This window comes from Haliaeetus leucocephalus, unplaced genomic scaffold, assembly GCF_000737465.1.
Source record: "Haliaeetus leucocephalus isolate CR32 unplaced genomic scaffold, Haliaeetus_leucocephalus-4.0 Scaffold517, whole genome shotgun sequence".
Lineage (NCBI taxonomy): Eukaryota > Metazoa > Chordata > Aves > Accipitriformes > Accipitridae > Haliaeetus > Haliaeetus leucocephalus.
In genome coordinates this window covers 7017213-7041488 of record NW_010972953.1, presented here as the reverse complement: position 1 = coordinate 7041488, position 24276 = coordinate 7017213, and the positions used below count along the sequence as shown (strand labels likewise).

The window sequence follows — 24276 nt, the reverse complement described above, 5'->3', positions numbered from 1 at the left end:
GAAGGTGGTATTGTCGAGTGCAATCATGCAAAGGTGCTGAGGATGGAGAACTTTCAGCGCAGCACATTTTTTCCAGGTTGAACTTGAGCTGATGCTTAGGGCAGGATTCCGCTCATTTCACCTCAGTCCTCTCCAAGCTGCCTGCCCAGGCCAAATAAGCCATGCAGATGGGAATACTCCATAGGCAGGAATACTCTGGTGGCACTATCCTATTTACAGCTGCTGGTTTTGCACATGTTCATCAGAGAAGAAAAAAGTCAGGCTGCATCACCTGTGCTGCCTTTCCACAGAGGGATCAGTTATGTGACAAGGGCAAGCAGCTTGCAGCCCTGTGCTGCCACTAGAGAAGCTGTTGCCCACCCAGCAGAAAGGCTGGGGTGCTGGGAGCCAGAATAACCCCCAAGGAATGGGGAAGAGATCTCCGGTCCCTCCTTTGAGATGAGCTGCCACCTGGAAGTGGATCTTGACAAGCTCAACAGCACATGGCTTGCAGACAAGACCCAACCTACTCAGAGTGTGTTACACCCAGGGGAGTAAAGACTATTCTCCATGTATTTCAGGAAACTCCTTTCTGCACTAACACTTCTGGATACTTCCCTTTAAAAGAAAAAGATTGAAACATCACATAAATCCCTGCCCAGAACTCTTTATATTTTGCATGTGTGCAAGGCAGTCTGTCAAATGTGCCAGTATATCATGCTCAGTTTTGCTGAGACCAAGATATATTCATTTTTATCTCCAGAAAGTTACAAAACCAGCCATCCTTGCTTATCCTATGATTGTGGCACTTTTCCCAAGCCAGGGAGTGACATGCAGGCTTCTGGGGGTCTCTCATGTGCACGTCTTCATATGGGACACATGGGCTTGCTTCCAGCTAAGACTCTGCTGGAAGACATGCCGCTGTCTGAAGACGAGGCGACACTAAACCCTGCAAGAATCCGAGGTGACTCCTCCTCAAAACCACTCATCTTCCCCTCTCTTAGATAAACATCGAATGGTAGAAGGCTGCCAACAACCATCAGCACTCATGGGATCACCATCCAGCTGGGAGTTCCCTTGACGGGGACATCTGCAGAGGAACTTGAAGCCATCTGATCCCAGGCACAGTTCACGAACTCACTGCTCCAGATGTGACCTTGGCTGCTGGATGCTTCGGCGGTTCTGGTGACACGACTCACACTTCTTAAGAGACAGCAGGAAGGCCACAGAGACTGTCTGTGCAAAAATAACTGGCTGCCGTTATTGCTGACACGTCCTCTGCTCTCCAGCATTTCTGGGCTGTGCAGGAAAAGGAGGACCATGAAATCCTCTTCTGAAGGAGGGGGGGCAGAGTTAGAAACTATTTTAACTTGCTGCTCTTCACTGCAAGAAATAAAAACTCCCTAAGCTTCAGCAGAGAGACCCAAGCGTGTTTTATGCCGCGGTACCCTGGAGAGTTGTGCTGTGCAACAGTGAAGCACCATGGCCCAGTGGTGCAGGGTCAGAAATTACAGTGACTTTCTCTGTTGGTAAAGTCCAGCTGCAGATTGCAAATGTTCACAGTACAGGACTGGCATCTTCCAGAGCTCTTCTATCTTCGTAGGCTGCTGCCACCTGCAAGTACTCTTTGCAATGTATTAGCGCTTTCTGAATTTACCATCAGCATTAATGGTGCAACCATGCAGTAGGGCCACAGTTTTCTCTCTTGGATGCTGCAGGTGAGCTTATTAAACTCATACAGTGATATTCACATAAAGGTCCAATTTGCACAGGCACAAATACCCACAGTTCTTAATGACTGCAGCAAGCTCTGCCCATTACTCAGCACCTGGGAAGATTAAGTCCTTCTTTGAGTGATGAGCTCAGCTTTCAGTTCATCAAATTTAACTCAAGATTCAACACATGAAGAGCTGAATTCATAATAAATTATTGTTATTAATGATACTTTGCAGCAAAACTAGCATGTTTCTGCTCCAAAACTCAAAGCCATTCACAACATGGGTAAGTAGACTAATTATCCTTTATTTGTACTGTGACCTTACATTCCCACATACACAGGAGATCTCACTGCAGTTCTCAACATTATACCATTTTGGGAAAGAAGGAAAATATCCACAAACCAAGGCAATAACAGAGTTATGCAAAAAAATTACTTCCCCCCCTACATGGTAAACTGCCTGAGTAAGCACGCAGCAAACATTACTCGGCCTTTTTGATTTCTTGTGAAAAACTTATCAATCTTTAGCCTGAACTCCCCAAGGCTCTCTTTTATCTACCGCATTTCTCTAGCAGCACTATACCCCCATGACACCTGACGCAGGGACCTCGTGCAGTACAGCATCCCTCCCCAGTGACTAACTCCAATTACCTGACAGCCTCCAGGTCTCTCACCCCACAGCAGCTCTCCTGCCAAGCAGAGGGCTGTATTTTTAGTAATGAAGGTCTTTGCTCAGTTCACATTTGGGAATGGTTCTGATTTTATCAAAATCAGCTTGCAGGCACAGGCTGCTCTGGCACACTTCAGACCAACGCTTTGCAGATAACCCCATGCTTGGAAGCGCTCTCTGGTCTTGTAAGGGGACTGAAATACATACAGTTGAATCTCAGAAGAGTGGCGTAAGTGCTCAGCCTCTCGCAACCTTGAAAACCACATAATTCTGCCATCAAATAGTTTGTTTAAGTAAGAATGGCAAGAAATTCACAAACATTGAAAACCACTGGTTTAACTGCTGATCTAAAACATCTGCAAGAAATACTTGCTCTTTGAAAGCACTGCTACTGTGCTGCTAACCCAACCAAGAGTTACACAAACCAGTTCAATCGTGTCCGGGGTCTACAAGAAGCCAAAGCACCCAAAAACCAGAAAGGTTTACAAAAACTTGGCTACACACATCTGATTATTCCCCTGCGTTTGACATACCAAGTCCTGAATGAAGTTTAGAGACAACAGCACCCAAGCATTCAGAAACACATGAACTTACAAGAAACCAAGCCACCATGCACAGATGCCAGGTGAACATCAGGAGAGTTAGCTAAGACCCTGCCTGTAATCTCACCTGCTTCTAGTTTTTAAAAATCTTGTAATTCTTGTCTTATCTCTACACCAGCACAAGCAGCAAAATAGAGCAGCAAAAATATCTTATTAGGTCACATTGCCTTTTGTCTGAGGTTCTAGACACAAAGAAGCATGCAGTTACAGTTAGTTGGGATTCATATTTTTCAATGCATATGCATGACTTTCTCACATGGTTCTAAAGAGGGACACCCCATCCCACCCTCCCTTTTCATTCAATTGATTCTGTGTAACTATCTGAGCAGCAGCAGGTCCTTCATGACAGGGAAATGACTTAAAACACTTGCAGTGAGTAATCACAGCTTTTCCCCACTCCTCCATCCTGGAGAAACTGAGCTGGGCTGGCAGCCACCTTATAGCACTTCATGATCCAGAGATCATGGGACTCAGATTGGCTACAGGTTTAAGATGCATCTGCCTGCACTATGTCCCTAGTGAGCTCCTCCTCAAAAAAAGACTAAAACTAAAAAGTAGGTAAACAGGCTTTATCATAAAAAATTGGACACCTAACTTTTAAATAGTGAAAAGCAACTTGGGAAGATGGACTATTAAAACAAAAAAAAGTTTATATGCAGCCCTGCCCACCACATCTTTGCAGTTGGATCCTTGCCTCCAGCAACCCGATGGCTTTCTGAGCAGCAGCAGACTCTGCCCATTCCCTCTGGTCCCACTGGTCTTCTTTCCATCTGCTCCTGCCACGTCCCACAGCCTCTCAAACCTCTCCCTGCTCCAGCAAGCCCAGCAGCGTCCCATGAGAGGGAATGATCTCACCTTCCTTCCATGGCATTGCACCTCCCTCAGTGGTGCAGATGAACGATGATATTCATAACCATCAAAGATCCACTTACATCATGGGCTATATCAGGACAAAGCACACAAGCTAAGCTGCTCTCCTTCCAGCAACAAACAGGGAAGAATTGGAAAATCTTTCTCCAATGTCGAGTCTAGCTCTCACAGTCCCACTACTTAAGGATGTAACAGGCTTTACTCAGTTCTTACAGGCATTCTCACCATCAGTATGACTTGTGTGCTCACTTCCAAATTATGCAAAAAAGTAAAACTTTTCCAAAAGTAAAATTTGGAACCCAAACTGGGAGCGGGGACTGCTTAATTCCCAGTCTCAGGGACATGGTCCCTCTCTAGGTGAAATACCTAGTCAGTAGACAGATTTCATAGGATTCATGCTCCCAAATGCATGTCATTTTTTGAAAATATGATTTAGGCACACTTTAATCTCAGACCTCTATCATTTCCATCACACATAATGTTCCCAAGAATTTCACATCCCATCTGTCATCACTGGGATTCTCTGGTAGTCGATACTAAGGAGAATTGAAAATCAACTGCTACATTTGGGAAGACTGAAAAAAAAAACCAAAACCACCAAATAGGAATCAGATTAACATCTGCCTTGAGAAGAGACCTGTCCCCTCAAAAGTAATGTTTTCATCACTAGAAAGGGACAGAAAAGGAAGTCCCCAAAAGCCCGTTCAGAATTATATTCTCAGAGTCATCTTCCTGCCATTTACCTAGTGGAATATGGATTGAGTAATAAGCAGTCAGGTCTGGATCTGTCTATTTGAACATCAGGTTTCTAATTGATTGCACAGTACTTGGAATCTATTAAAGGGCTTCTATAAATTACATTTCTGTATAGGACAGGCTGCCTAGATATGCAGATGTTAAGAACTGGCTAATCCTAAGTAAACCTGGTAAAAACGTTTGCCTTCTCAAATTTTCCACTGAATTAATTGTAGAGATTGTGTCACTGAACCAATAAAGCGAAAACCCTATAATCTTGATGTTTGCCACAAGCCCATAAATAGTCTGCTAACAGGGAGAGCTTATTATTCCAGACATTTGGCCCATATCGAACAGCGGCTCAGAATAAGACATTGTGTCATTCCTGTGAATCCAAGATGCAGAAGGACAGCCCAGGTGATCACAGACTTACTTCAGGACTTCACACAGATTCTTTTACATTACCATTTTCAAACCCCTGACAAAGGAAAGTGTCCAGCTTGCCTTTTATTAAACTGCAAAAAAATGCTTAGTCTTACAAAACTGAGGGCATATACAACCTCGGAAATGTGCACAACATGAGTGTTATTAACTTGGTACCTGCATGAACCCATTCCTATGAGTATGTCATTTGCCCTATCCTGAGATCATCTCTGACCCTCATCCTCTCTTTCTCTTCATTCCTTTGCTGGCAGCAACTGGTACCATTTTTCTTTCCATCCCACACCCTCCCTCTTTGTTGTGAGAGCTCAGATCTTCCAGCCCGATCCTCTCCTGCTTGGATAATTGCAGTCTCTTACCTTCTAACCATTTTCTACCTCTCTCCATCTCTGTTCAGCTGCCAAAATTGTCTGTCAGATCAAATCACACTCTTCCTTTCCACTGGCTTTCCCTTACCTGTGTGATCAAGGCACTGTGAAATGCTCATGCGTCCCTTCATCTGCTCTTAGATGTCACATTTTCTCCCATCTCTCATGCACAGCTCTGCTTATCAACAGCCCTGGACCTATAACACCCACTAACACTTTTTGACCCAAATGCTGTTTGTCCATTTTGTTTTGTAACTCTCTGGTATAAAACGCATGCCAGCACACAGGTTACATCCTCAGACTCCCCTCACCTGGGATGACGGGATCATCTTCCCCATGTTTATCTTCCCCCCTCTCAGACCCCAATACTCTTTGTGCCCTCACTATAGAGAATGGCTCCAGAGTAGTGCATGCAGGGTTTCATGCGCAAACCTCAGTCCCAGAAATGAGATGAAGTTGCACGTAGGTCCAGGAAAGAGGCAACGCTGCAGACTTGTGAAACGGTCTAACCATCCCCAAGGAGAGACATGAGGTCTAAAAATTAAACACTCACTACTGTCATCCTCGACTTTGCCCCCATTTTTGCAAAGGGATGACTGAGAGAGGGAGAGGCAGGGTGATGTCCAGGGTCACAAGTCTCTGGCAGGGCATGGAAGAGATACCCCATGCAAAGCAGTGCTCGCTTTCTGCCTCTTTGCTTGCAGCGACCTGAACTCATCTTTCCACTGAAGAAGGAAGGAAAATTGTGCTCTGTCCTACCCTAGGAACCCACTTGCTTGATGGTTCTCTTGCAAAACAGGGGCCACCTCTCTTTATATACCTGGACTGATCCTTGGATCTACAAGGTGTTATAAGCAAAGTGATTGCTAGAACAAATGCAATTATTAGTAGCTTTTTAATACATTTAGTGCTACAAAGGTAGACTGACAAGCCTGGCTGCTGGAGCACTCTTCATTCCCCAAATAAGATACAGCACAATGATAGCAAGGCAGGTTTGCCCTAGCCAGGTACCCAAGCACCTGTGTAAGGCATCAAAGACATGTTCTTGCTTGATACTGTTTATTAAGTCTGTATTTTTTATTATTTGAACTGAAAGCAAATGGGAATTCTTGTCTTTGTGTAACACAGAGAAGACAAAAGTCATGGTGAGTGGAATAAGAGGCTGGGAAAACCCTACTGGGAATGCTGAGCTCAGGAAGAGTACCATTCTCCACCCAAGGACCACACATAGCCTTTGTTCCACTGTAAACATGTCACACTGGGGAACCCCACAGGCGGGCTGGCTGGATCCTTACAGGGATCTTTACTTAGGAAAGAAATCCCTGCAGAAAGTTGAGCATCCCACACAAGGTCAGATGGGAAACTGGAGATAATATTTTTTAATAATTGGCTGTGGGAAATTAGCATCAAGCTGCATTATGAGCGCCTGCCAGCAGGACGTGTCAAGAAAGTGGGCTGGCTGTACAGGCAAAAATAATTTAGGAAAAATAATAACAAAAACCAGACAACAACCTCGACTAAATCCTTCTGTGCTTGTCAAATTTCCTGGGAAAATAGGAATAAGCTGCAGAGTGAACCCAATTTGTCAAGTGAAGTGATGAGATATTCAGGACAGGAAACATTAACAATTCCCACTGAGCAATATTAAGACATTTTAAAGGCATAATATAATCAAGCTTAGCAGTAGGTGAGTTTGTATGTCCCTCCTCACAAACAAGGAAATTGAAGCATAGAGAGGAGAATGACTTATCCAAGAGTCACAGTGAGTCATGAGTCCACCATCCCCAAGTCACACTTCTGTGCTCTAATCACCACCATTCGCTGTCTCTGGGATGCGCTCAGGAGGCCAAGGAACAGTATGTTCAGGAACTGCTCAGCACAAACACAGCTGGTATTAAAGGAAAGCTCCGAGCTGCAGGCACATGGGGACATCCTGCATTTTGGAGCCAAGGTGGAGGTGATGCAGGCACAGCCAGTCATCACCGCACCCAAAGCATGAAGAGCACAGGGGTCCATGTGTTGCAAATATTTTTTCATCCAGCTGTATCAGGCCCAGGGTGATAACTGAGAGTGGGTCCGTGCTTAGTTGACTGAAATGTATGCAGGATTTAATGGGGTTTTTTGTAGCCGCATCCATAAGAGGAAACAAAAGGAGGTAGCAAAGAGTAGACTGAATGTGAATGATGCTGATTCGCATTGCACAGACCGTTGAGAAATGTTCAGGGAAAGTATCAACTCACAGGTTGCATATACTTTCATAAAAGCAAGGAAAATATAAAGTGCTTCAAGCCTTGAGCTCTGTCCCAAAGATACAACATTTGGGATCTTGCATGAAGCATCAGTAGTGGTTATACAACCAGAAGCTGCTCCCAACAGAAATTAATAACCTGTTTTAAAGTTAATAACCCGAGGTTACTTCTATATTATACAAGGTTACTTATACAAGAGCTCTTGGCACACAGCACCATCTGCTGAGTGGCAGGTTTGGGAACTGGCACCGTTACAGAGCCGTCCCACTCTTTCCCTCCGAAAGGAAATCTGTCAGCTCTCCCAGACACACCGGCTCTTATCTAACACATCTCAGCAGTGGCTCAAAGCAAGCAGATAGGCTGAGGTGTCCAAAGTCAGAGTCAAGCACGTTACACCTTTGCTTTGCTGCTCTCTGCACTGACTCTACCTGCAAGCTTCTTACTTTCCTCCTCTTCCATGTACTGTTTCCTGCCGTCTACCTTGCTGCTCCCAATCCAAGAAAAGATTTCCTGAACAGACCACTGAAAAGAACTGATTTTTCAGTTTGGCTACTCCTTGAGTCACCAGGGGAAAATTTTTTTTTTAATTAAACACAAAATTAAAAAGAAAAAAAAAAATCCAAATTTTCATTAAGATATATTATAGGGAGAAAAAAGCATTTGCTTCAAGTCAAATCGATCCTTTTCTTCAGATTAGCTTTTAAATATATTTTAATGTAAGAATGCAATGCTTTCCAAAGCAAAAAGCACATATCCTTTCATTTTGAAAGTATTTTTTCTCTAGCTGCTATTTTCCTCTGCTGCTATTCCAGAATGTATCTTTCAAGCAGCCTTTCTCACTGCCTGCAAACCTGTCTCTTCAAACAATTCCTCCTTTCATCTTGTCAGCATTGGTAAAATTCACAAACCTGTCCTTCCTTAAATTGCCACCCTGTGTCTTGTCTCCTTTGGATTGTTATCTTTTTAAGCAGAAAATGTGCTTTGCTTGTGCTATGAAAAAAAAAGAGAGTGTAAACGTATGGTGCTCAAAAGAGACCTTATGTTCTTTTAACGGGCATGAGAAATGAGGCCTGTCCTTCCCCCCATATGGAGCAGGGTGCCTGGGCGCAGCCCCAGTACCCATGAGGACAGATCCTGGCGAGCGTGAGCATCATGACCCTTCGGGCTTTACCCAAACTCCATGGGTATGGACCACCAGAAAGCCAACCTCTTAGATGGAAATGGAGACCAGCCACTTTGGTGGGGATTCCTGGAGAGCTGCCAGCATCTAACACGACATGCCTTTTTTCATATGAGCTTTAACAAAATCAGGGTATGCTCTTCCCTTTTCCTAGCATCCCCAACACAAGCTGGTTAATAATTTTCAGATCTGCCTAGGCAATAGGACTGTCCCTGGTAGCCTCAAAGCCAGTGGCATGAAAGCTCTCCTCTCCATTTGTTGTAAAGTCCTATCTGAAAAACAAACAAAAAATTCCACATATAAGAAATACTTTTTTTTTTTTTGAAGGTCCTTTACAGAAGCAGGACAAACACCTGTGTACAAGCTGATGCTTGAGACTTTAAAATCATGTTTCAGAGAGCAGCTTGACACATGCAGAACCAGATTTTCACAAGGGCTGTGCAGCCAAAAGGCTGCCCAAATGGAGCACAGCAATGCCTGTTTAGCACTTCTCAAGATAGGGAAAATCCAGCAACCAAACCCCACAAGATGCTCAAATTAATGTCAAGTGGTCAGTGTGGCACCACTAGCCCTAATGGAAAAGTTTTAACACCAATTTCTCCCTCCCGTGCAAAGCGGACAGTCTCAGGAAAATCCCTTTCACTTAAAAATGCAAATTACAGGAATTCTTTGCTTATATCTAGGAACAGGGTATAGAGTAAAATATTACTATTTAACACCAGCCCTGCTTTGCAGAGATGTATTCCTATTTGACGCACTGCCCTGGGGCTGTAAAGTGAGTTCACCTCCAGGATTCAAGCAGTTTGCAGGTAGATGAAGGAGTATCAGCCGTTAGCTCACACTGGTGCATGACGGCAGCTGGATGTGCTACAGATAAGAGCTTGCTCAGATTCCTCCTTCGCTGCTAATGTGCGTGCTCAAGTTAGTGTCTTTGGGATAAATGACTCCTTTCAAAATAAACATGGTGAATTCTTAGAGCTCATCTAAGCAGCAAAGGAAATCCCCTGAACGAACCAGGTCTGATGCAGGGGTTTGGAGTTACATGCTGAGAAACTTTGCTTGTTTAACAGAGAGGCTTTCTCTAGGGTAATAAAACTCTCGCATTGCTGTGCCAGGGATTTTCCATTAGGTGTGTGTCAGCGGGTGGTGGGAGCTGCAGTTTCTGTGGCCGGTCATAGAAGTGGAGTGAGATCACCCCGGAAAAGCCGACCAAAAGCCGACCACAGATCCCAGTGAGTCCACAACAGTAAGAACTGGGAAGAGAGCTGGGGGAAGGGAGGCTTGCATACAGCTAATGGGTCCCTCAAAATTTTTTTTTTTCCTTATGCATCCACTAATTAGCAGTCCTGTTCAAGTCTGATAAAACAGTCCCAAGGTTTCTCCATTTTCCTTCAACCCAGAGGAAAGTCTCTTGCTAGACAGGCTAAGTGAGGCAAACGTACAGCTCCATCGTCTTCCTGCCTGCCTAAAATTCCTCAAGCAGCCCCACAGCACGGAGACAAAGAGCAGTGCAACACAGCAGCCTCTACCCCACCAGCTCTGGGGCTCTCTAGGGAATGCAATGGTCAAACTTCATACAAACCCCCAGTTATTTGTACTGTACTAGGCAGAAGAGGCTTCGCCCAGGCTCAAGGGAGCAGGGATTTAAGGTGGGGGTTCAGGACCCCATTTCAGAAGATCCCATGGCTTGTGAACCTGCAACTCTCTGTTACTTATTGGTGAGGGCAAAGAGTGAAGGACTTGGATTCATATCTGAGTCAGACCAAACCAATGACTAGAGTAGCCTGGGTCACAAGAGCACTATGAGCATCTCTCTTAAAACATATACTACATTACATCACCATAGGTTCTTCTTGGTGTGGATTTGTACACATGGGATGGTGTGAAGGGGAGGTATTTTTTAAGGTGTGAATGCAAGGATCCTCATGTCTGCAACCATTAAGTTGCACCCATAAGGTTTTTTCCCTAAAGAGGGAAAAAAATGGAACAGTTTTCCAAAGAGACCCTTCCCTTTGACATAGTTTTCATTTTACATGACACTGGTTTGGGGATGTCAGTTAAGGTTAGTGGTCTTTAACCTTCTATATCTTGATATTGCTTTCCATACTAGTTGCAATCAACTAGTGCAATAAGCTAACTGATGGGCCCCATAAAAGCACAGAGAGTTTGGCTATGAAATAGAAGAACATATATTGACTGTAACTACCCCATTACTATCAGATTTCATCATGGTAATGCTAATGCACAGTAAACAAGCAACATTTCCCTGACAAGACCACGATACCATCACAAACCTCACTCTCAAATCAGGTCGATACCAATCTACAGTTTCATGATGTAAGATTTCAAAATGGGCCCAGTGCCTCCAAAGTACCAGAGTGGATTGATGAAGGTGACACAGAGCCACCAAGGAATCACAGCACTTCTCCTGAAGCAGTGCTGGCCAGCTTGACCTTCAAAGATCAGTTTCACTGCTCCAAACCACCACAATATCCCTCAGGACAAGTCCAATGGATATTTTTATTAGCTTCTTCAGGAGTACAAACATTGACCTGGCTGCTTAATGGCATGGTTCTCCCAAACACAATCTAACAAGACTGTGCAGCGTCCAGCCTGTGCGTGGGATGTTAAATGACTCCCACCTCCTTTGCAGTCAAGTGCATGGGGTATGCTCGTGGGGCAGGGCGTGAATACTGGTTGCAATGGAGGTATATCCAGTCTTACAAAATTTCAGGACTGCAGGTAAAAAGCCACTGCTGAAATTACATATGAAGTGATCCTAAGACTTGCTGTCTAAGAAGAATTTGTTCTTTAAACAGGAGCTCAACAGAAAACTCTGTGTATCCCATCTACAGTTAACTCTGGAAAAGTCAAGGCAGAACCACACACGTCCCTCCTGCGGTCCCCAAGAAACCCGAGACACAATACAAAGGGACTACAGGTCCTCTACTTCAGAGGAGGCCAGGGGAGGTAGATGCTGAAATGGCTGGGTAACTCAACAGGAGCTGAACAGCTCCACCACCCAGGTCCTCTTGACAGACCCAGTGGCCGCTACTCCACATCCTGAGATGGCACCACAGGAGCCAACTGACATCCTTTATGGAAAGAGTGATGAGGGAAGAAAGTGAGCCCGAGCACACCCCATGCATGGCATTACTGAGTCTTGATCCTAAACCCAGGTAGGAATGTACCTCAAGGCTCAAGGAATCGGCAAGCTGCTGTTTCCAAAACACTTCTCAGTGGGTAAACACAACCAAAGCAACCATCCACTTTCATAGCTAAAGAGGAGACATCTTCAAGTGAGAGAGACTTTGCAAGGGAAGCCAAGCTGCCCTGCACACTCCGACAGCCTCTGGGGGGTTCATCAGTTCATTACTTAAAAATGGGCAGTGGGTATGATGAAAGTATGAAATCTGGCTTCTCTGGTTTTCTCTGAAAGCCAGGAAATACGATTCTAGTCAGCAGGCTGGACAGCAGCAGGGAAAGTAGCAGAGCTGGTCCTGGCAGTGCTGTAAGCAATGTAGCAATGGGGGAAACGTAGATATGGGATTGGGGAAGCCAGAAGAATGTACAGAGGGAAAAGCAAGTGTTGAAAATGGCAGTGAGAAAGGCAAGAGCCCTAAAGATACAAAAACTGAGATGAAGAAGGAGCTAAAAGAGCTGCAGCAAGTTCACCTTTTGTAGGAACACTTGAATTTCTTTATAATCTCCCTCCTTGGTTGAGGCAACAAAGCATGGGATGGCTCCAAAAAATTTGAAACCAACTGCATCCCACCGGAAGGATGGGTCTAGCCAGCAGCAGACCATGTGAAACCAATAAATAAGGGGAAAAATGAGACACGGAGGAAATTTTTATGGGAAAAAAAAAAAGACAGTGAAATAATGTCTTGAGAATAGATGCACTTTTTGTAAAACATTTTCAAGAGAAGGCCAGGAAAGGGGTCTGATCCATTTAGTATCTTGCACAAAGCACTAGGCACCCTGTGGATTCATCTGCAGGCTTGTTCCTTCACTGCAAGAAAATATCCTCACAGACACAAGCCGCTGAGGCTCAACGTTCGACATCAGAAGCCTTGCGGGAACTAGGCACAGACCACCAGGTATGCACCAAGCACCTCAGGAGAACAGCCTGTCCTGCCTGACCTCTTAGCAGTGCGTATTGCCATGTAATTTAGATATAAAATTTATTTCTGTGACCTGGTGTGTTACATTAGTGCCTGTGCTTGGCATTAAACAGCTACTATATTCTGTCTCACATCCAGAAGGACGGCTGCCTTAAATCAGTGCTACAGGAACTTTAAAATAAAACATAACATACGTTCAGGATGACTAATACATTCCCTGATGCTGGCTTACACAGAACATGTTGGAGAAGTTGCTTTATTTTGAGTCTGTCGTTTAGAAAATGTGACTCCGCATCCGTTGTGCTAGGCTCGGGGACACAGACAGCCTCCCCGCGTGAGTGCAGGGACATGGAGATGCATCTCATCTCGGTGGGGGCAGTTGGGGAGCAGCCAGCACCAAGCACCACCGCATCTCTCCCCAAAAAACCTCTGCAGAGCTGCTCCGCAAGGGACAGGGCGATTTTCATTTATGTTAACGCTGACCCTCTTTAATCACATCTAGGAAGGAGTCCAAGAGTCCCCCTGAAATGGCTGCAGCTCCGGGACGATGCAGTTGAGGGGAATGGAGGCTTCTCATGGGCTTTAAAGCAACAAACCCTGGAGATCAGTTAGTCCCATGGGTCCTATCTGCTACAGGAGGGTGATGGCAACATACCGAACCCATCGTAATTCTCAGTCTGTTGGTTTCTTGCCATTCCCTGGCTCCCTCCCTAAATCACTTCAGGTCATAACCATTAGAGGTTGCCACTACTTTAGCTCTTTGCATTCACTGTTCACTGCCGACATCTATCTAAACCTGAGCTGGGCACATAGTGCCTGTGTCTGGGTGAGAGGTGAGTTCTCCTGAACAAACAAGCAGGTTTCCTTTCCCAAAGCACTATTTTACTCTTTTGGTTAGCTAGTTTGATCATCTGCTAATGAAATATTTTTAAATAAAAGCAAACTTCAACTGGTAACAGCAGAAAACCACAACCACTGACTAATTAAACCCTTTTTCTAACACACAAAAAACAAGACCACCCAATGGCAAGAGCAGGACTGATGAATCCTGCAAGGGATTTCTTACATCTCTTTGGCCCCCTCTGCAACACAGGAAGGATGATCTTTAATTGTATCCCACAGACATGCTACTTATTAGCTGATTGGTTTTTTTTAAAAAAGATAAACAGTAGTATTAGACTGGTGCTGAATTACTGAAGAGTACTCTGAATTACCTGGAGCCGAGAATTAAGATGAAATTTAGATCTTGCATCCATTCTGGTTTGAGCTACTTTGGGTGGGTGGGATTAAAATCACATAAACGATTATCCTTCTTTTCTCTCCCACCCAAAACCCAGGCATCAGAAAAGATCTCCCCAGATCCTCCCGATAATGGTAAAAACCATTAGGAACATCATTTTCAGGAGAAGGCTCTGGAAAGGTTTAGAAGATATGGAGTACACCTCTGTCACATCAGAAACAGCTACAAGATGTATTTGTGCTCTTCAGCCGTCTTCGCTCAACCACCCACTCAGAAAAGAGATCGAGGTGCTTGCTGACTTAAAGACAACTCAAAAAAAGAAAATTAATGCAGTCCGGAGTACCTGCTGATCTCAAGGGCCAGGGTTGTACAGTGGCTGTAGAAAGTAAGTTGAAATCCAGCTATATCTGGCCTTCTGCTCACCTCCACGTGGCACCTTCACTGACTTGCCATCATTGTTACCAGTAACTCCTATACAACTGTGACAAAAAGAGAAATAAAATGAGACACTTACCCTCCTTCAAAGATCTTGATCCTGACTGGCTCCCCTCGTTTGGTTACAAGAGCCTCTTCTTCTGATTTTCCTCTTTTATCTTCTTCTTTCTCAGCTCTAGTTATATCTTTTCGACCTTCATTAGAAAGGAGCGAAGGCAAATGAACCTATCTCCCCAAAAGAGCAAAATAATCAATGATTACATACAAAATCACTCTAAGACAGACACAGACCAAACAGCCTCAGAAAGAGCCAGCAATCTACCGCACATGCTGCTCCTGACAGCTAAGTGCAGTGATTAGGACATTCTCTTATCAAACAGGGCCTCTCGATTTGAGCCCTGCTGGTTATGCTATATTTACTGTGACCGCTTACAAGTTTTTATATCACCCCCTGCATATGGCGGCTCAATATTATCCAGCTCTTGCCAACTGGAAACCTGAGGCATAAAGAGAAGTGTCTTGGCCGGGGTCACCCTGAGCATGTGGTGGAGCCATGGGTCTCCATTCCCAAATCCACTGCTCTGTCCTTGGATAATCCTCTCTCTGACATATACATCTACAAAGGTCTAGAGTGGAGGCATCTGTAGAATTCATATATTTAACCTCAACCTTTGGGTTTCCCCAACATACACACACATTCACACAAATTTGGACTTTAGCCATCTAAACTTGATATAAATCACTTGACAGTCAAAGCTCTTGGGTGATTTCCTTTCACCGAAACCCTGTTGCCAGGGGCGCAGTACAGAGAAAGCCACAAAACCAATGGGAGAAAATAATCCTCAACCTCCCCAGATGTTCCCAGGATAAAATTTGCTTTTTCATTGTTAAACTTGCCACCCCTTGTTTAGACCAAGGTTAAAGTCATGCACTGACATCTCATCTAGCATGTTTAAAGTTATCTGTTATAATATACGGACCTAAATATTACAGCTGCCTCTCTAGCTCTGTACGATGCAAGGGGAGCTTTCTACATCCAGAATGAATTCTTGGGATCTTGCCTTCCTACAACATAACAGTACAAGTAACAGGGGTCTCCAAAGCTCTGAAAGAGTAAAGCAGATTGCCTTTCACCCAGGCTACTTTTTACACAGGTTCAAGAATATCTTTGAAGCTCAACTGAATTACCCATATCCTTGCTTTATATATAATTTATGGAAACAGACTGAAGGTGTTTGAGAGACCAGGGTTATTAGAGGGATTTTGGCCTGAACGTAGCCAACGAACTGGCAGAAGTCTAAAGCAGAGCTGGTCACCCTTGACTCTTTACAGTTGCTGGAAAGAGTGGCAGCTCTCAAGGGTGATTCATCTGCCCTACCTTAGACACTTATCTTAAGGGGGGATGAATCACCCAAGAGGTGCCTCTTTGTCTCCCATGGTTATACAGAAAGCCAAAGAGTGACTAGCTCAAACTGAGACATGCAAAATTCAGTGGGCTATAACCCAGCCTCCACAGCAGCACGCTGCTGGTACTACCATCAGATGCTGAGCAGGAGGAGGGATGGACTCACTAAAAAGTAGCTTTGCAAAACTGAGGTCAAACATTTCAAATTTGTCCAGTAATTTCAGGAGCACAGCTTAGAGCATTAAATGCACCCGGGACTGCTCTTTGCCCTTGGGGCCGGCTTGTGCAGATTAGCCCATGTCCACACCATCAGACCCACATACTGTTCCTAGATGCCTCCTGAGAACGGTCCTTGTCCTGTCCTATTTCCCTAAACATGCCCAGGAATTGCTTGGGAGAGGGCTATCAGCCCAGGACAGAATGGTTCCAGGAACCATTTTAACAATTTAACAACAGAAATGGTCTTGAGCTGGTGTCTCTGGACATGGAGATGTCTGTGCTCAGAGAAATCAGTGGTAGGAGACACACTGAGCACCTTCAAAAATTAAACCCTGGCTGTTAATGACTTTACCTCCTGATATGAGCTACACGCTCATAACAATGCTAGTGATAACCTTCCAGTTCATTTCCTTATTTACTGAGGAATACAAAACAATTGACTTTCTAGATGTAGCATGAGGTTTATTTATTGCAACTTTTGAAGCACAAAACATAGACAGATGAAAGGCACCAGAATGAGCCAAAATCATACAGTCACTACTATCCCCTTTTACAATCTCGTTTAATTTACAAAGTGTGCAAGCCCGATACAGTGTAATTAGCCATCCCTACATGCACGGTGGAGCCTACAGTCACTTCAGAATTGATCTGCTCAGTAAATCCCACTGGTAATTTAAAAACCAAGCCAAGTACGTAGACAGTATATACAGTACTACTGCTTGCTGGTAGCTTGCTGCATGCATAATTGTACAAAATATTAGAGCTGTTTTACATTTTCGGTTGTGTTGACTGACAACTTACAGTTACATAAAGAAGAAAATATTTAAGGGAAATAGCTAGAGCAGAGTTAACTGAAGGTTGAACTTTCAACCTCTGATTGATGCTACTGCTACACAGCTCCTGTTAATCGCATCTTCCTGAGTAACCAGCAACACTACTTCCTAATCTGTGCCAGTCATATGTATTTTAAAAACTAAACTGAGGATTTCACTCCCACTGATCATCTAATCAAAAATTATTTCTCTGCTTGGCATGAGATCAATTTATCTCTATTGAAATTAACATAATTTCCGCAAACCGTACTCCTTTAAGCAGCAGGTATTAATATTAGATTTAGGTTACACCATTTTCTAGGTGAATTTGGCAGGACAAACTCTTACTTTTGCAAACTGTACCATGAAAACCTTAACTTTCACCACCAGTCAGCTTATAGGGGTTGGTCTAAAAGGTTTTTGAGTCTTCTGAGCAAATGCATGCAGTGAAATATGTATTTTGATGACTAAGGGCTGAACAATTCCTGTCTAGAGCTTAACCTTTAACTTCAGGGTATGAGGGTCTTATATTTCTGAAACACACACTTGGTGTGCATTTTAGCACCATGTCAAAGAGCAAAGCTCAGAGGAGCACAGGCACTTCTATTAGAGAATGAAATCAAGGATGGTACGACACCATTCAGATAAAATCCTTTGAAAAAGAGTGCATAAATATCAAGCATTAGTGTGGTTATTGCACTGCACAGGTAATTATCTGCCCCTATGTCCCTAGAAATTCTGTCTTTTGGATTTCTGCAGAAGAATGATGGAAATGCTGAATAGAAATAAAGATTTATTGAATCAAAGTGACTCTACTGTGTATTTTAAGACATATTTATAAGCAGCAGCTGCAGCAGCGATTATGATAAATTTAATATTCAGAGTTCATTTCATGATACAGAAATAAAATGAATAATCCATCAATATAAATTGACTTGAGATGAATATCAAATTGCAAAATCTTTAAAGCAATTCTGTTTGCTAATCTACATGAACATGATCTGGATTAAAGGGATCTGTATGGTTCAGCATTAACCAAGAGGGGAAAAGTCTGGCCTCAGAATGAGATACGTAACACTAGGCAGCTACCAGAAGTGTCTCAAAGACTTCTGTGCCCATATAGCCGATGCCTTTGGTGAGCTCTGCCCCTGTGAAGCTGTTTGCCTTGCTCCCCTTAAGTCTAAAGACCAGGTATAAAATATCCTTAGATACCTGGAAAAGCCGGCAGACAGCTAAGGACATTAACTAAATGGACCAAATGACAGGGGTGTATTAACAAGACTCCATGTCTAACCTAGTGAGGCACTTTTATAAATGTCACTGCATGCCTTTACGCTTCTTTGGGGGCCTAAATACACTTGCAAATCTCCCTTTAATATTTTTAAATACTTTTAAGCATGCCTCTCCATGTTCATTAATGTGAGATCAGTAGATGCACAACCAGACAGAATCCCATTTCCCCAAGGTAATCCTTTTTCATTTATAACATGCAAAATGTATGGAATTATAACAGCATTTATAAAAAAAAAAAAGTTGTAAAGCTATTTGAAATATCAAGACAAATGCAAATCAAGTCTAATCCTTTGTGCTCGAGCAGTGGCACTTCATGGTGCGGTGGTGACTCCTACATGCTCTTTTGATTACAAGGCAAGTAGAAACTGGAGAACAGAAATATGGCACGTTGCCTTGGAGCAGGCTTGCCTTTTTTTTTTTTTTTTATTACACTGGGTTTTAGCTTCTTCATTCTAAAAGTTTCACTGAGAACAAGTGCTTACCAAACAGGGAGGGATGAATAAACTCCTATTAAACTAAGAATAGCAATTCCCCATCCCTCATCCCCCTCTTCCCATGTATCCAAATGGATGAGGAGAAATATATAGGATTGCATTACCTCTGTCATTTTTGGCTTCCTGGAGCTGGACGGGACAAGCCTGCCTGCCTCTGGACGTGGAGCAGTAGCCATGGTGTAGGTTTCCTTGCTCACCTTCTGCTTGGACCTCAGGAGGGACAGGGCTGCTTTAGTGGATATACCTGGAAGGTTAGGATTATACAAGCTAATACACCAGCTGGCATACACTGAAGACCGTCGATCAACTTGCTGGATATGATTTGGCTTTATGTAGTTTAAATAGCACCAACTGACATTAGTGGTTGTGTGGAGACTGGGGAACTGAAGTACCTTCTTCGTATCTGTACCTTCTCGAGACTTCATTGCACTATGAGTGACCTCAGACAGAGGTGCAGGGCTTGGAGGGTTTGGTGGAGACTGCTCCACCAGTTCTTTGGAGTCTTCTTTCTTCACAGGTTGCAAAGGTGCCTTGCTGAGGAACTGCTTGCCAGCTGGCTGCTTATACTCTTCCAGTGCCTCGAAACTTGGAGAACCTGAATGGGACACAGCTTGCTGCAAAGTACTTGGGATTTCCTTTGGCTCTGACTGCTCTAAGGACAAACTAGGTGGTGTTTCAACCTCGACCCTGCCTTGGCTTTCTGTAAGAAAGTGAGATTTATCCTGCTTTTTCCCTTCCTCTATTGCACTGGGTGGCTTCACCACTTCCAACTTCTCTTCCGCTTCAGACACTTCCTCCTCCTTCACTCTCTTCTGCTGTTGTGTTTCCATTGTAAGCTCCAAACTACCAGCTGGAGAGAGCATCCTTTTGCTTCCACCAACTGTTGATGGGCCTCCTTCCAGTCCAAGGACACTGTCTGATGGGGAGGTGAGTGGCATATAGCCTTTTCGTTCCGGTAAGGGTAAGGGCACTCTCAGATACGGGCTCTGGAAAAGGTTTCTTTGATCCTCTGTGATCATCTGTGCCAGATCGAAACCTAGACCATGAACATCAGCGCTACAGACCAGGGTACCCTTCGGCTGGCGATCGTCAAACTTCGGGAGAACAATAGAAGAGGAACTGCACTGGGATTGAGTGACCAGAATCTGGGAAAGCGTTGTGTACATCGCACTCCCATAGGACGGCATATTTGTCTGTATGCGAACGGGGACAACGAGTGACACCATTGGGTCTGACCGCGTAGGAACAACGAGCTGAGATGTGGATACAGACACTGAAGGACTTGTGCAGGTCAGAGGGTGCAACCTACTATCCAAGCTATATTCTGTGCATGGGGAAAGACTGGAGGTTCCTGCTGCTGGGAATAAACTGGATTTGATCTGTGGTAAATGTCCACCAGATTCACCTGGCAACTGGAGAGCAAACTGAGACTGAAGAGGCAGAAAAAAGGCTGAGGGGATCGGTGAGGAGCCAGGGTAATGCACTGGCAGGAATGAAGTATGCTGCCTGAATGGCACCTCGGCAGGGTGAGACATTAATGGAGGAGCGATATGAAGTGGGCCTGGGTGGATGAGAGTTTGCGGGAGAGGCAGTGGTGGGGTCTGAAATATCGAAGGAGGAATCTGAGGCATGGTGAACTGAGCAGAGAGGATGTCGGACATAGTGTGTGCGGCAAAGAGCTCTGCAGACTGCCCTGGCTGTGGCAGGAGATGCTGGTAGGGAAAGATAGAAACTTGTGGGGACATGAACTGCTTTTCATGCAGCGTTAGCTGTGGTACAGGATGATGAAACACTTGCAGAGCTTCTGTGTATGGCTGGGTATATGCTGGCTGAGGGCTGTCTTTTGGCTGACTCTTTTCACTTGGGTAAGTACCATGAGAGGGCAAAGGGGATGAAGATGGAGGCTGATGGGGCAAACTTGTTGAAGGAGATTTACTTGAAGAAGGAATTGGATCTTCTGTCTCTGGCCGGCCTGTTGGGGCTGAGTCTGGTTCATGCTCTGGGTGTCTAGTGAGGGATGCCTGCCTAACTAGAAAGCATTTTCTTCTCTCCTGTGGAGCTGAGGAGGCTGAGGGGCCGGGGGTTGAGGCAGGAGTGGATGACAAGCTCCCGTAGTCAAATGATTTACTGCGGGTCTCTGACATCTGGGAAGGGTGCGACACATTCGGTGTCTGCTCAGAAGCAGATCTCCTCATTTCCCTGGAATGATGATGGTGGCTTGGTACCATCAACATATGTGAGCCAACGCCAGGAGGCTTTGGGTGGGATTCAGAGGGCTGGCTAGTTGACTCTGACTTGCTGTGATCTTCACGATCAAACGAGACAGAGTGGCTGGAGCCGTGGGATATGCTGCTTTCCTGACTTGGGCTTCGGGTGAGAGAGACTGATTCAAAACTGGACTCTCCGGAGGACTGAGCCATTTCTGCCAGCCGCAGCCTCTTCTTTTTTGGTGGGAGTTTCTCTGCAGGGAGCTGAGAAAGGGTCTGACTCCTCTGCGGCCATTGAAATTCCTCTGTTTTCTCTGGCTCTTTCAGAGGAGGCTCTGGCTCCGTTTCTGGTCTGTCAGGCTCTTCTGTGACCAGAATCTCTGGGACCTGGATGTTGGGCTGGCGTACCAGCTTGGGCTGCAGGGAGTGAGGCGGTCGGCTGTGCTGGGGTGTTGGCTGAGATGAGTACTGTGACAAGGGTTTGTCTTCTCCTTCCAAGCTGCTCACTTGCTCGATAGAGTCAGACTTCTCAAAGGAGCTCGTATGCTGGATGACAGAGATCTCCTTTGAGGTTGTTCTTCTCTCTTTGCCCTCCGCACTCGAAGCCGGTTTGGTATTCCTGGAATGAAAGCTGGCACTGACATCAGAAGGTGCGGATTTACCCGGATCTGCTGGTGACTTAATGGATTCACGGGTTAGGTTTAAAGTGACATCAGATGATGCTGGGTTTGCAAACTGAGTCCCTGGCCCAGTACTGGAGGAGGGAGTGTCAGACAACTCGAAAGCTGGAGGCTCCTCATCATCACCGAGACTCTTTTCCTTTCGTCTTTTTCGGAGCGGGGTGAGCTCCAAACTGCTCCCTAGCTTGTAATGCATCATCTGGGGCCATGTGTCAGGATCCGCAACACTTTTCTCAGTCTCTGAAGAGGTATGGGAAGTGGAAGAACGAGGCTTTGAGAGCTGCAGTTCTGAACAGTAGTATTTCTTATGGGCTTCATAATTGTCCCTTTTCTTATACCGAGCACCGCATACGTTACACTCGTACATGAACCCTTTAACTTTCGGACCCTTCCGTGACTTTTTGGTAAGATCGCTTTCCTTGGTTTCAGGCTCCTCAGGAGGTTTGGAAACAGTTTCTTTGTTCACAGGGCTAACCTCCTCTGAGACGTATTCTACGCCCAAAGGTAGCTCAATAGCTGGTTGTCGTTTTAGCATGCGAGGATGGGAAGAAAACGCTTGACTGCGGCTTAAGACTTCAGGCTCCATGATGTGATCATCAAATGAATAGCTACCTCTAAAGGTGTGTGGGGAGCTTATAGTGCATGCAGCAGAAGGCATTGAGTGGCTTCTTAGGAGAGGCACTGTCTCTGTGGCACTGTGGGATTGCTGAAGTGACAACAATGATTGTTCAGGCTTAATTTTTTCACTGTGGGATGTCAACACTTTTGATGCATCCAACTGGCTACTGGAACCAGACTTGATATCAAACTGAAACGGTTCTCTATATACACCAGACTTTGGAGATTCAATGCTGCTACGTCTAGATAAAGAGCTTCTTCTAGGCTTAACACTATCTATTTCACTGGTATCTACAACAGCTTCATTAATTGTAATTAGCTTAGTGATGTGTTCAATAACCTGTGTTCTAGGCACAGATAATGGTACCATACTAGGTTTCTCTTCAGTAGACAGGTGCGGAAACCCCTGGGTTGTGTTTGCAGCTAATGCTGCAGTCCTTTGCCCAATTCTACCACATTTCCCAAAAATAATTTCTGCATAAGATTTTGCATTAGTATTTGGTGGGCTGATCTGCTGCTCTGCACTTTCTGATCTTGAGAAGTAGCCCGACTCAGTACTCCCTTTGCTCCCAGGGCTCAGGAAAGCTTGCTCATCTATGACCTTCTTCCGTTCGCTTAAGCGGAGTGCAAGCTTCTGCTTTATAGTATGGGTATCTTCAGATTTATGGCTCAGAGCATGGTCTGACGATGGCTCCACAAACTGGGTGCTGTCCTCAAGAGACTGAGACATACTGGAATGAGACAACGAACACCGGTCGTGGCTGGAGCCTTGGCTCCCTCCACTCAGCAAACTACTGGACAACAGGGTGTGCTTCTGCCTGGGTGAGAGCTCTACCGAATGGCCTGACATCGCAGCCGTTTCCTCCTCAGAATCTGTGCTTTCTCCTTCTGTTGGCTCTTCAAAGTCCTCCCCGCCAATCCTTTCCATTTCCAAGCTTGATGGATACATCTCTGCTCCGATCCCTGAGGCCAGTCCAGCTTTTATTCGATGAGCATGAGATTTCCTATGTTTATACAAATTGCTCTTAGTCTTAAAAGAAAAGCCACATGGAATGCAAGGGTATGGCCTCTCACCCGTGTGTGACCTGATATGTTTTTGGAGCACACTTGGCTTCGCACAAGGCCTGCTGCAGTACTGGCAAATATATTTGCCTGGCTTCTGAGGTTTCTTTTCCTTCTTGTGCACTTCCTCAGCTTGTTTTAAGGAAACCTGTGAAGGGCGAGGGATATAGACCTTTTGAACGGACGGCATGTCCTCTCCAGGAATGATTGGTGAATGGGAAGGTAAGAGCTGGCTGTGGTGAGAATGAAGCCCAGGTGATGAAAAGGAGCCAGAGGGACCTGGTCTTACTGGATCAACTAGCTGCCACGTGGGACCTTCAAGGACATGCTCTGGTTTCCCAGGAGACATAAATGCTGGTGACAGTGCGTGCTGCTGAAGCTGTGAAACGTGGGGAGGATGTTCAAAAGAGGAAGGCTTAGGTTGCTTCTGATGTCCAGTCTTCTCCTGAGACTCCTCTCTTGGAATCGACAAAGAACCAGAAAAGTGCTGCTGCGATATGATATCTCGGAGAGGGGTTCCTTGCGAAGAAGCAGAGCTGCCCTGGTACGTAGCTGTGGACGAAATACTGGCTTGGAAAGCCTCTCCTTTGGGAAGCCTCTTTCTTGGACTTTCCTCAGCTTTTTTTGTGCTCTTCTGGCTTTGTTCAGGATCCATGACCTTAAAAGGGTCTTTGAATGCTATTTCGGGAAGGTTTTGGCAGGCTTCATTTACGAATAATAAAGGTCTCTTCTGTAGATTCCCTGTTTTGCCTGCATTTGCTACGAAGCTGGAGCCGCCAGGAGATGGTTGTTGATTTAAGATTTTACTAAAGTGTCACTAGTTGCTATTTGATTCAAAAAAAAAATGTTTCAAGGTCAATAAAGTTCACATTGGTA

The 24276-nt window shown here is 44.9% G+C and overlaps 1 protein-coding gene across 1 annotated transcript in view; it reads right to left on the bottom strand.

Annotated features, from left to right (window-relative positions):
- The window catches only part of HIVEP3 (human immunodeficiency virus type I enhancer binding protein 3), a 66965-nt gene extending 42910 nt beyond the window's left edge, over positions 1–24055 (bottom strand). The window contains exons 1-2 of the mRNA XM_010576248.1: positions 18938–24055; positions 14690–14835 (exon numbers count right to left, since the gene is read on the bottom strand). Coding sequence (XP_010574550.1) covers positions 14690–14835; positions 18938–24055 — 5264 coding nt within the window. The remainder of the gene's footprint in view (positions 1–14689; positions 14836–18937) is intronic.
- Positions 24056–24276: the final 221 nt, after the last annotated feature.